Source organism: Sinocyclocheilus grahami, unplaced genomic scaffold, assembly GCF_001515645.1.
Source record: "Sinocyclocheilus grahami isolate Dianchi unplaced genomic scaffold, SAMN03320097.WGS_v1.1 scaffold1548.1, whole genome shotgun sequence".
NCBI classification, from domain to species: domain Eukaryota; kingdom Metazoa; phylum Chordata; class Actinopteri; order Cypriniformes; family Cyprinidae; genus Sinocyclocheilus; species Sinocyclocheilus grahami.
Window position 1 is genome coordinate 150,333 of NW_015506727.1, and position 14,396 is coordinate 164,728.

Genomic DNA, 14,396 nt, shown 5'->3' on the forward strand with positions numbered 1-14,396 from the left:
TTATAGCACTTGCATATCATTGCTCTTTTGTTGATTTTGGTTGCTTCCATTATCCTCATTTGTAAGTCAAAAAAATTTCAATAAATATGAGAAGTGCCCTTTTTTCTCCACTTGAGCCCCTGCCCCTCAAAATGTCTGTGCACGTCCCTGCTTCATTCAATACCTAGAAACAAATCAAATCAAACAAAAGAGTTGTTTCTTCTTTGAGATTTTATTTATTATCAATTTGGGGTGTAAAATAATGTTTATTTAGGTATGTTGTACCTAAGCACGTGTTAATTATTAACCAAAGTTATGAAAATGTTCAGTTATTTTTGTGCATGGCCAAACAGAATAAAATAAAATAAATCGTATTGTGGACAAAGGAAAACTAAAAACTAAACTAAAAACAGTGGCACATTTTAAATAATAAAGCCTGTCAAATTCAGAGTAACTGAGACTGCATGCCCTCAGACACCATTGTTTGGCTCAACTGTGGGAGTGGAAAATGACCTAACAAGATGGGAGTGGCCACACACCTGTCAGACCTGTTCCTGATACATGACTCCAGCAGGATTCTCCCATGCGTTAGTCCTTTTTTCAACCTGTATTTGTCAAGCTGAATGAGGATGGCGGAAACACCAAACCCGGCCACTACCTCCTTTCCAGCACCGACTATTTCTCTACCACTTGGAATGGAAATATTGAGGACATATTCAGGGGCCCTGATTTGTTTGGAAATTGTAAGTGTTATTGTTTATAGCTTTTTCCAGACTTACTGGGTTAAACCTCTATAATTCACATCAATCATAACAAATTTTGAGGTCTTTGAATTCAGAAAGCCTGACTTACCTGTCAGCAAACTGTGATGTTTTTTCACGTTGCATTAGGCCAAGTAACTAAACAATAACATTATCCCATTATAATACTGAAAATATCTAGTAATTTTTCATCTTTGAGTATTACTTATTTTCTAATATGCTATATAAAATGCAGCGGCTTCATATATATACTTTTTTTTTCAATCAGGTGTTTGGAGGGTTGGTGTGGATATTAGTAGCGTCGACGAATGTGTCTGTGCCATTGTTGCAGGGATGGGTGATGTTTGTGTCAGTAACCATGTTCATCTGTTCATCTCTATACCTTGCCCTGTTTCTGCTGGGCCTGGCTGACAAGATTAACACTGACTGGAATTTCATGGTGAGTGTGTATGACTTTACAAATGCACAGTGCTAAGACTAATTTTGACACATTCATAGAGTGGACACTTTAGTGTAGATTATTGGACACTAATTGCCAGGACAATCATGCAAGTACAGTTTAGGGTTAAGCACCTGGCTCAAGGTCACAGGGTTGGTGGAACAGGAAATACCAGTGCTTGCAATACAGTTCTTAAAGTTCGATTTTTAGTTAGGTTGGAGGATTTTCATTTGTTCAAGATCATTTTATATCCCAGGGGTTCATTAATTTTAAAATTAACAGATCTTTATTTTTGTAATATGAAGGTCACTTTTAACCATATTCAAAACTATACCTTTTACTATGCCTGTATTGTTTCTTTTTTTTTCTTTTTTTAATTGCATTTATATACATAATGTATTTTTATAGATACTGATTCTGTCCAAGATCAAGAAAATATGAAAATCCATTTTAAATCCATTACATGAATTACAATGTTAGTGTTTAACATTATTAGCCAAAATTATTAGAACACTAGTATTTTCACCATCTAAAAAATGGTTTTAAAATCAGTTATTTCTATCTTTTGATGTGGTTTGTCAGTAGGAAATATCAGTTTACATGTCCAAACATTCATTTTGCCATTAATTGTAATAATCCAGTAAGATTTCTTTTGCACAAGGAGTCTGACAACAGCCAGTTCTCCACAGAGAGATCCGATCTCATCATCATCCAGTCTGTCTGGAATGACATGAAGAAACAGAAAAAACTGAGACAGACAAAATCCAGAAGAACTGTAGCAACGTCTCCAAGATGCTTCAAGAAACCTATCTGCAAAGCTACCTGAAAAAACTATGCACAAGTGCACCTAGGGCAAAAGCTGCTTGCTGTCACAAAGGATGGCCACACCAAATGTTGATTTAATTTAGTTAATAGAAGTTAATTGATAAAGAAAATATATGAGATTATTTTTGACAGCATTCTCATTTTACAGCATTTTTACACAAATGCATACAACTTTTAACAGTACTGTAGCTTTGCCAGGTAGGTTTCTTGAAGCATCTTGGAGACGTTGCCACAGTTCTTCTGGATTTAGTCTGTCTCAGTTTGTTCTGTTTCTTCATGTAATTCCAGACAGACTGGATGATGATGTGATATCCATATATATATATATATATATATACACATACACATACATACAGGTGCATCTCAAAAAATTTGAATATCGTGAAATTTTTTTTTTTTTTGTAACCTTTGAAACTTTCATATATTCTAGATTTATTAAATTTTTTTTTTTAATTTTGATGATTAGCGCTTACAGCTCATGAAAGTCAAAAATCCAGTATCTCAAAATATTAGAATATTTACATTTGAGTTTCATTAAATGACCATCCCTACAGTATAAATTCCGGGTATCTCTTGTTCTTTGAAACCACAATAATGGGGAAGACTGCTTACTTCGCAAAGAAGACAATCATTGACACCCTCCACAAAGAGGGTAGGTCACAGAAGGTCATTACTGAAAGGAGTTGCTGTTCACAGAGTGCTGTATCAAAGCATATTAAATTCTAAGTTGACTGGAAGGAAGAAATTGGGTAGGAAAAGGTGCACAAGCAACAGATGACTGCAAGCTTGAGAATACTGTCAAGCAAAGCCGATTCAAACACTTGGGAGTGCTTCACAAGGAGTGGACTGAAGCAGGAGTCAGTGCAACAAGAGTCACCATGCTTTAGGAAAAGGGCTACCAAGCCACTTCTGAAACAGAAACAACGTCAGAACCATCTTACCTGGGCTAAGGAGAAAAAGAACTGGACTTTTACTCAGTGGTCCAAAGTCCTCTTTTCAGATAAAAGTAAATTTTGCATTTCATTTGGAAATCAAGGTCTGGAGGAAGACTGGAGAGGCATAGAATCCAAGCTGCTTGAAGTCTAGTGTGAAGTTTCCGAAGTCAGTGATGGTTTGGGATGCCGTGACGTCTGCTGGTGTTGGTCCATTGTGTTTTATCAAGTCCAAAGTCAATGCAGCCATCTAGCAGGAGATTTTGGAGCACATTATGCTTCCATCTGCTGACAAGCTTTATGGAGATGGTGATTTCCTTTTCCAGCAGGACTTTAGCACCTGCCCACAGTGCCAAAACCACTTCCAAGTGGTTTGCTGACCATGATATTACTGTGCTTGATTGGCCAACCAACATTCCTGACCTGAACCCCATGTATCCCTATGGGATATTCTCAAGAGAAAGATGAGAAATGGTCAATCCAACAATACAGACGAGCTGAAGGCTCAATCGTGCCTCAGCAGTGCCACAGGCTGATCGCTTTCATGCCACACCTCACTGATGCTGTAATTTATGCTAAAGGAGCTCCGACCAAGTATTGAGTGCACAAATTAACAAGATAACCTGAGTAAATAAAAAATAATTATTTCATTTATTAAGGGAAAAAAGCTGTCCAAACCTGCCTGGCAATGTGAAAAAGTAATTGCCCCTAAATATAATAACTGGTTGAGCCACACTTTGCAGCAACAACTGCAATCAAGCATTTGCGATAACTGGCAATGAGTCTTTCACATCTCTGTGGAGGAATTTTGGCCCACTCTTCTTTGCAAAATTGTTTTAATTCAGCCACATTGGAGGGTTTGAGAGCGCGAATGGACTGTTTAAGGTCATGCCAGAGCATCTCAATCGGATTTAAGTCCAGACTTTGATTTGGCCACTCCAAAACCTTAATTTTGTTTTTCTTGAGCCATTCAGAGGTGGACCTCATGGTGTTTTTGGGATCATTGTCCTGCTGCATAATCCAAGTGGGCTTGAGCTTGAGGTCACAAACTGATGGCCGGACATTCTCCTTCAGGATTTTCTGATAGAGTGCAGAATTCATGGTTCCACAAGTCATGGCAAGTAGTCCAGGTCCTGAAGCTGCAAAGCAGCTCCAGACCATCACACTACCACCATCATGTTTGACTGTTGGTATGATGTTCTTTTTATGAAATGCTGGGTTGGTTTTACGCCAACACCGCATTTGTGGGAAGTCGTAGCCTAATGAATAGAGAGTCGGACTTGTAACACGAAGGTTGCGGGTTCGAGTCTCAGTTCCGGCAGGGATTGTAGGTGGGGTGAGTGAATAACCAGCGCTCTCTCCACCTTCAATACCACGACTGAGGTGAGACCCTTGAGCAAGGCACTGAATCCCCAGCTGCTCCCCGGGCGCCACAGCAATATGGCTGCCCACTGCTCCGGGTTTGTGTTCACTGTGTGTGTGTGTGTGTGTTCACTAATGTGTGTGTGCACTTGGATGGGTTAAATGCAGAGCACAAATTCCAAGTATGTGTCACCATACTTGGCCACACGTTACTTCCCTTTCACTTTCAGATGTAACGGGACACACACCTTCCAAAAAGTTTAACTTTTGTCGCATCAGTCCACAGAATATTTACCCAAAATTCTTGGGGATAATCAAGATATTTTTGGCAAATGTGAGACAAGCCTTTGTGTTCTTTTTGGTTAGCATTGGCTTTTGCCTGGGAACTCTCCCATGGATGCCGTTTTTGTCCAGTCTCTTTCTTATTGTTGAATCATGCACACTGACCTTAATTTAGGCAAGTGAGGCCTGCAGTTCTTTAGATGTTGTTCTGGGTTCTTTTATGACCTCCTGGATGAGTCGTTGTTGCGCTCTTAGAGTAATTTTGGTAGGCCGGCTACTCCTGGGAAGGTTCACCACTGTTCCAAGTATTCTCCATTTGTGGATAATGGCTCTGATCATGGTTCGCTGGAGTCTCAAAGCCTTATGACTTTATAACCCTTTCCAGACTGATACATGTCAGCTACTTTGTTTCTAATCTGTTCTTGAATTTCTTTTGATCGCGGCATGATGTGTTGCTCTTTAAGCATAATTCAATTTGTCAGACAGGTTCTGTTTAAGTGATTTCTTGATTCAACAGGTCTGGCAGTAATCAGGCCTGGGTGTGGCTAATTAAATTTAACCCAGCATTCTAAAATAATGTAGTTAATCACAGTTCTTTCATGATTTAACAGGAGGGGGCAATACATATTTCACGTAGGGTCAGGTAGGTTTGGACAGCTTTTTTCCCTTAATAAATGAAATCATAATTTTGTATTTTGTATTTACTTGCATTATCTTTGTGTAATATAAAAATTTGTTTGATGATCTGAATCTTTTAAAGGGTTAGTTCACCCAAAAATTAAAATTAGCCTGTGTTTTACTCACCCTCAAGCCATCCAAGTGTATGACTTTCTTCTTTCAGATGAATCCAATCAGAGTTATATTAAAAATGGTCCTGGCACTTCAAAGCTCTATCATTGTAGTGTTTCTGTTCAGCAGTCCAAAACACGTTAAATAAAGCATGCACATCCGTAATAAAACCTGCCTCACATGGCTCTGGTGGGTGAATGAAGGCCTCCTGTAGCGAATCCATGCATTTTTGTCAGAAAAATATCTATATTTCAAATGTAATAAACACTTTTCTATCACTTCCGCTATCTGTCATACAGCAGTTCCAGCGGATGATGTAGGACGTTGCGTGATTAGTGACAAATGTGGAGAGAGAACAAAACAAAACGCCGGTCATGAATTAGAAGCACAAAACGAGGATTTGTAAAGAAAAATGTTTGAGGATTTTTATATAAGCCAAGAGGAGACTGATTTTCCTTTGCTAAAGTAAGGAAACTTTGCTTCCTTAAACAAACTTGTGAGACTAGCATATCTCAGAGGCACGTGCGCGACGCATACGTCCTTCGTTATCCGCCGGAACACTTCCGCATACGACAGTCAGCAGAAGTGAGAGAAAAGTGTTTATTACGATTGAAATATGGATATTTTAATATGGAAATATGGATATCCATGCAAAACGCATGGATTCGCTACAGGAGCCCTTTATTCATGCCCCGGAGCCGTGTGAGTCACGTTTTATTATGGATGCGTGCGCTTTAATTAACATGTTTTGGACTGTTGAACAGAAACACCCGCCCACTACAATGATGCCACTGAAAGAAGAAAGTCATATACACCTTGTATGGCTTGAGGGTGAGTAAAACACAGGCTGATTTTCATTTTTGGATGAATTAACCCTTTAAGTGTGACAAATATGCAAAAATAAAAAAAATAAAAACAGGAAGGGGGCAAAAACCTTTTCACGGCATTGTATTTTTTGAAAGATGAACATTTATATCTCAGCCAGCGGCAAATGTCAGAAGGACTAGCCAAGGTTATGGTCCTCTCAGCGGGATACATGAGCACTGAGCGCCCGGTGATCGCGTGGACCTCACATCTCTGAAATCAGTCTTTTTAAATAAACAGCAAATTTGAGTTTTAAACAGCTACATTCTCGCCTGAAAAACTTTTAAAACTACATTTCATGACAGTAATATTAACAGTAATATTTAAAAAATATATATAAAATATGCGAATAAATGGTGGTTGAAATAAAGTGTTGCGTGAACTCAACCAATCAGCATGTTCAGTGCCCAAGTCTCAGCCCCGAAAGTACCGGACCTTTGAAAAAGTACTACCTCATGCAGGGACTTTCTGAGGGGCAAATTTTTACCCAGAGCTTTATTTAGATCCTGGTTCATGCAGTGGAAACACACTGAGTCCCAAAGCGCCCAAAGTCCCTAATTCCTGGGGAAAGTTCCTGCAGTGGAAACGGGCATTTAGTGGGGTATTTTCAAACTCTTATGTTACATTAACATTTTCAAGCTGAAAAAACAAAGCAAAGAAGAAAAATACGAAATAGAAATAAGAGAAATTTTAAAACAGCCCTACAGGCTGTAGATTATTGGGCCCTTGGCTCAGATCACTCTAACAATATTGTATTTACTGTGTCAGTAGGAAATAAAATTGTACATTTCCAAACATGCCTTTTCTCATTAATTGTAATAATCCAGTGAGATTTTTGTATGCATAAGGAATCTGACAACAGCCAGTATGCTCTACACAGAGATCTGATCTCACCATCATCAAGCCTGTCAGGAATGACATGAAGTAATAGAAAGAAAAATAAATAAATACATACATAAATATTTGGTGTGACCATTTTGCATTTAAAACAGGTTTTGTCCTAGGTTCACTTGCACACAGTTGTTCAGGTATAAATTTTCAGTATATGTTTCTTCAAGTGTCTTGGAGATGTTGGCACAGTCCTGAAAATTAATTGAATGAATGAATGAATGAATTTATTTATTTAGAAATATAATCTGACAGGATTATCTGAAATCTAGCCTTTGATCTGTACACATCATAAACTCAAATTGTCTCCCATTGTTTACAGGACATGTTCTACCATTTCATTGCTTTGCTGTTTTATTTTGGTGCATTTTTGCTGGAAGCTACAGTTTCATCTGCGGGTACATATCCAAACAGCACCTGCATACGCAGACCCCGTGGCAATATAATAACATTTATGGACTATAGAGAATATAAAATTAATGTCGCTGCTGCGGTGAGTTGTTAACACTACCTTTCTTTTCCCTTGATTTGCATTGATTGTAATTTTCAGATTCAATCATTGGAGATTTTGTTATATACAAAGAACACACTGAACACACAATTAGTAAAAAAAAAGAAAGGACATATAAAATAATACAAATAATTTCAAATATGCAATAGAACATCCAGAACACAATCATAGTCTATTTTCCACTCTGATAAGAGTATGCAATTATTTCAGAATATTGTATCATAAAGATTGAAGATTAGTTAATTATTTTCTTACCCTCACGTCATTCCAAACCACTATGCTAGTCTGTACAACAACAGTTCATAATGACGTTGTCTGTCTAGCTCCCAAAATGTGAAAAGAAATAAAACACCAAAGCACCATAAATGTATCATTTAACATACATTTTACAAATGTATAATTAAAGTGGTCCATATGACTTGGTGAATATTATAAAAGTCCAGTGCAAAATTTGAATGACTTTGTGACTCACAGTCAGGGGTGTAAAAAGTACTCAAAAAATTATACTCAAGTGAAAGTACAGATACTTTACTCAATTAAAATGACAAGTATCTGGCCAAAAACATACTTGAGTAAAAGTAAAAAAGTATGACTTTAAATTATACTCAAGTATTAAAAATTAGAAGTAACCCTGAAAAAGGGAAAAAAGAAAGGAGATTCTTGTTTCATCATATTGAACCATATTCTCAGTGCAAAGTAAATTTGCTTAAAAATAAACTGCTTAAAATATTTTTGTCAGAAATACAAAAGTTTGATTACAGGGAGAAAACAAACCTCAATGGCACAATGGCAAACACATATATTTAATGCAACAACAACAATTAAAATGCAGCACAGTGGAGCATAAAAAATCCATCATTTACACCTTAATGCCATCCCATATTTATACAACTTTCTTTCTTCAGATGAACACAAACTAAGAGTTTTAGAAAAAAATAATCCATCTTTCTGCATATAATGCAAGCAGGGGCGTAGCCATCTTTTTAGAAGTGAGGGGGACAGAAATATTTTATATATATATTTTTTAATATATAAGATTTTTAATGTTTTATAAAGAAGTCTCTTCTGCTCACCAAGCCTGCATTTATTTGATCCAAATTACAGCAAAATCAGTAATGTTGTGAAATATTTTTACTATTTAAAATAACTGCTTTCTATTTGAATATATTTTTAAATGTAATTGATTGCTGTGATCAAAGCTGAATTTTCAGCATCATTACTCCAGTCTTCAGTGTCACATCCTTCAAAAATCATTCTAATATGCTGATTTGCTGCTCAAGAAACCTTTTTTAATTATTATTATCAATATTTAAAATGGTAAATTTTTTTCAGGATTTTTTGATGAATAGAAAGATCCAAAGATCAGCATTTATGTGAAATAAAAAGCTTTTGCAACATGATACACTATACCATTAATTTAGTGTAAATTTTATTTTTTGGAAAAGAAATAATCGAAATTAATACTTTTATTTAGCAAGGATGATAAAGACATTTATAATGTTACAAAAGATGTCTATTTCAGATCAATGCTGTTCTTCTGAACATTCTATTCATCAAAGAAACCTGAAAAAATTCTACTCAGCTGTTTTCAACATCATAATAATAAAGGTTTTTTGAGCAGCAAATCAGAATATGAGAATGATTTCTGAAGGATAGTGTGACTGGAGTAATGATACTAAAAATGTAGCTTTGAAATCATAATAAATTACATTTTAAAATATATTCAAATAGAAAAGTTATTTTTAATAGTCCAGTAAAAATATTTCAAAATTGTACTGTTTTGCTGTGCTTTGAATCAAATAAATGCAGGCTTGGTGAACAGAAGAGACTTCTTTAAAAAACATTAACAATCTTACTGTTCAAAAACTTTTGACTGGTAGTGTATAGGCAACTTAAATTTTTCTCTAATTTCTAGCTTTTAATTGGCTTAGAAATCTATAACTGCTGGACAATAACCAATAATAATGATTTGTTTATAGACTACAAACACTTTTTTTTATCATGTAATAAGGCAGAATAGTTTCTATACTGTAATAAATGCTATGTCAATTAGCACTGCATTGTTCATATATTTTATTTATTACCTGCTGTAGATGACTTTAAAAACACAAATAAACCATATATTGTCGCAATCGTATGTTTAATGTCTTCATGTTTCCAAACGTTTCTGTTTTTCTGTGAAAACAACTGTTTTCATACAGCGATAGCTGGACACTTTTGTTCATATTAGGAATTTCCTGGTACGACTTTCTGTGCGAGAGCGCCCTCCGGCTTCGAGTATGAATGAAACACACACTGCATGGAGTGTTTAGCGCTCTACGATATTCATCTCGCCTTATTCTGGGTCCGAATAAAACATCAGATCATGCACAGACTATCCTGTCTCTTTGAATTTAAATCTATATTTATTCACACCGGCTTTTGAAAACCTCTATGCGAACACACTTGTCCAAAAAAGTGTGGGGGCCAAATTTACGTGATATTAAAAGTGTGTGTGTGTGTGGGGGGGGGTGTACACGTCCCCTGCGTAATCTACTCCCCTGCATACAATATTGACTTTTTGAAAATGTCACCTTTTTTGTTGTCTACTCAACACCCGTCTGTAACAATAATTTTTCTTTTAATTGTTTACAGTATTTGGAGCATTTAGAGTTTTTTCCCCCTCACAGCAAATAATGATATATAATTATTTATGACTAATTAGATTAATGACCAAATCATGTAATTATTTAGATTAAATAATAACACATTGGCAGTCCTAATTGTTGCACAATATATCATTATAATACAACTTATTGTTTCCTAGGTAAAAACATCACTAAATATGATTTACATTTAACTTAACAGAGATTTGGAAATTTGTAACATTTAATTTAAAGGGGTCATCGGATGCCCATTTTCCACAAGTTGATATGATTCTTTAGGGTCTTAAAGGGGTCATATGATGCTTTTTTAAAGATCATTATTTGGTGTATTTGGTGTAACAGAATATGTTGACATGCTTTAATGTTCAAAAAACACATTCTTTTTCAAATACTGTACATTTATTGTAGGTCCTCTATGCCCCGCCTCTCTCAAACGCTTAGTTTTCTACAAAGTCCCTCCTTCCGACAAGCGCAGTCTGCTCTGATTGGCCAGCTGACCCAGTGCATCGTGATTGGCCGAACACTGCAAGCACTTGTCGGAAATGTAATGCCCCTTACCATAATCGTGAGCTTCATCTTTCAAAATAAATGTAAAGACAGAGCCCGAAAGGGGAACAGAGTCGCGTGACAGACACAGTGATGAAGCGGGTATGTGGCCCCTCTCTTCCGAGCCGCTCTCTGAGAGACGGTAAACTTTAGCCGCATTCATCGTGAAACTTGCTACCATTATTAGGAAAGGCGATTTGCAAAGATTCATAAAAGAACCTTATACTCACTTCTTCTGTAGGTGAGGCTGGATCACGAAAGATTTGTGCAAACATAGATGCATTTAGGTAGATCGGGGGGCGCATTCCCTTCAAAAACAAACATAATCCACGGCGTCTTCAGCAGCACCGATGTCGGGAGTAAATGACGACTGCTATGTTCATTATTACATCCAACAACAAAACACCTCAATTGCTTAGGAGCCATTCTTGTCTACTCCTGCTCCAGTGTTGAAACAATAGGTACGTTTACATGGACACTTTTTGCTTCCATCGGAATTAATTCATTCTGATTGATGAATCCGAACGTAGTGTTTACATGAACGCTAAATAAAGTGATCGGGTTGATATGCGTGTTTATATGTCACAAGTGTAGCAAATTAGCTCAAAAGGGAAATGTATATAAATAATTACAGTTAATTATGATTCATTACAATTATTTATATCAGCTGCCAGTAGTAACTGTAGCAGAATTAAATTGCATTCAACAAATCTGTTCGTCAAGCGAACATTCAGTGTAAGTTCATATCAAATCTAGGAAAGGATATTTCTGTGGCCACAGAAAATACTTTCATACAGTATTAATGCATTAGAGCATGTAGTAAGGATCAAAATCATAAAGGGACATTAATTTGCAAGGCAGAATCAGAAACTCATGTAATTTGTGCACAAGAGTTTTATTAACTAAACACTAACACAAACTAGTCTAACAAACAAGCAATCACTCATACATGGGGAAAGGGCAAATGAGGCTTGATGGATGAAGCCATCAGGAAATACCAGAGAATGAAGCTATGAAAAGAGTCCGTTAACCACCTGAGTGAAACCATCAGCTCCGTTTTAGAACGGGGTCTACAGCTTATACTAAACCTCTGTTTCGTTTAGTTAAAAGTATGATACTTGCATTGCCATGGCCTGGAACGAGCGTACGGATGCAGTCTCGGATGAAAGTCTTGATGGTTTGGAGGTTCGGTGGTGTAGGAGTTGCGATCACCTTCTTCCGGGTTTGAAGAGTGATGAACTCCCAATAACCACTGAGTCAGAACATCTTTGGAGTTTCTTCCCAGTGGAAAGTGAAAAGGAGCTAAGAGAGACATCAGCTGATATCCAAGGATCGTTAGTGAATGTAAAGACACGGCCGAAGCATGGCACGAACTTAGGGTGTCCTTAGAAGGGTGCTAGCTCACATCCTCATCTTCTCAGAATCTAACAGAACCGCAGACTGACTCACTATGTGTTGGAGCCCACCGGGCTGCCCGCACTCAGGCTCAGGCTCTCCACACGGGCCGCAATCAGAAGGTTTTTGCAGAAGACTTAGCAGAAGAAAAACATGGGCGGAACTGTGCGTGAGCCTTTTAAGGTCCGAGAAGATTCACGCCTCTCAGGATGGGCTTGTCCAATGAGAAAGGCTGAAATTCCTAGCGGGAGGTTGGAAATACTGGGGAGTTTTATGACCCTTTGTGTGAGAGCATGGTAATTTGCATATGGAACTCGATTGGGTGTTGATGCAGAATTACAAAAAATTCTTAGAACACTAACATATTGCCTATGTACCAACATACACTGAACAAAATAAAACACTTTTGTTTTTTCCCCCATTTGTCATGAGCTGAACTCAAAGATCTAAGACTTTTTCTATGTACACAAAAGGCCTATTTCTCTCAAATATTGTTCACAAATCTGTCTAAATCTGTGTTAGTGAGCACTTCTCCTTTGCCGAGATAATCCATCCATCTCACAGGTGTGGCATATCAAGATGCTGATTAGACAGCATGATTATTGCACAGGTGTGCCTTAGGCTGGTCACAATAAAAGGCCACTCTAAAGTGTGCAAGGAGGGGAGTGAATAACCAGCACTCTCTCCCACCTTTAATACCACAACTGAGGTGCCCTTGAGCAAGGCACCAAACCCCCAACTGCTCCCCGGGCGTCGCAGCAAAAAAATGGCTGCCCACTGGTGTGTGTGCACTTTGGATGGGTTAAATGCACTAATTCCAAGTATGGGTCACCATACTTGGCCACATGTCACTTCACTCACTCACTCACTCACTCACTCAACAATCAGTTTGCATAACCAAAGAATTTCTGCACAAATTGTCAGAAACCGTCTCAGGGAAGCTCATCTGCATGCTTGTCGTCCTCATCGGGGTCTCGATCTGACTGCAGTTCGTCGTTGTAACCGACTTGAGTGGGCAAATGCTCACATTCGATGGCATCTGGCACTTTGGAGAGGTGTTCTCTTCACCAATGAATCCCGGTTTTCACTGTACAGGGCAGATGGAACAATATTTGAGAGAAATAGGCCTTTTGTGTACATAGAAAAAGTCTTAGATCTTTGAGATCTTTGAGAATTGGCCAGATCAGATTCAAATTTCGATTGGATTGTAAGGAGTGGTTTATTCCTTTTTTAATCCGAGCGAGAGGACATGTAAATATTTGATCGGATTGAAAACCAAAACGGGAAAGTACTGCGCCTGTGCAGTGACGTAAAAATAGCGTAATGATGCATGACGCACGGTAGATAAATATCAAGTGTATTTTTAAAGCAGTATGTGACATCTGAAATCTGATCAGAAGCTTGTAACATTTAAACATGCATATAAACCCGATCACTTTATTTAGTGTTCATGTAAACACTACGTTGGATTCGTCAATCAGAATGAATTAGTTCCGATGGAAGCAAAAAGTGTATCACAGGTCCCAAAATATATTAAGCAGCACAACTGTTTCCAACACTGATAATAAATCAGCATATGAAAATGATTTCTAAAGGGTCATGACACTAAAGACTGGAGTGATGGCTGATAAAATTTCAGCTTTGCATCACTGAAAAAAATATATATTTTAAAATATATTAAAACAGAAAACCAATATTAGAAATTGAATTAATATTTCACAATAGTACTGTTTTTCTGCATATTTTTATTGATTGACTGACTGATTTGGAACTGATCAGTAATTTCCATAATATCCTACCTTTACCATTAACCTTCTAAAGCAGAAACAAAATTTTAACTTGTATGTGAGCAATGCTTGAAGCAATTATAAATAAATGCAATTATATTACACTCACGGTATGTAAATAATAGTGTTACTAATAATAAAAAAAAGTGTTATTATAATAGTGTTATTTTCTTTCTCCACAGATATTTTCATTTATAGTGACTTTGTGTTATGGCTGTAGCATGTTCATGGGCTTCAGGAGATGGAGAAAATAGCACACAAAAATGAAGCATATGTAACTGATTCATAACACAATATCAAATGTAAACTGTACTGTTATGGACATTACACAAGGTGATAATGGTTTACCACAATGTCTCTAGGGACTTTAGTCACATTGTATTTGTATTTT

At 37.1% G+C, this 14,396-nt stretch overlaps 1 protein-coding gene across 1 annotated transcript; it reads left to right on the forward strand.

Moving 5' to 3' along the window:
* Positions 1–423: 423 nt before the first annotated feature.
* On the forward strand, positions 424–14,396 carry mal2 (mal, T cell differentiation protein 2). The gene is made up of 4 exons (XM_016257371.1): positions 424–722; positions 1,009–1,179; positions 7,444–7,614; positions 14,188–14,396. Exons 1-4 carry the CDS (start codon positions 603–605, stop codon positions 14,257–14,259), a joined length of 534 nt encoding a protein of 177 aa, XP_016112857.1. The 5' UTR covers positions 424–602; the 3' UTR covers positions 14,260–14,396.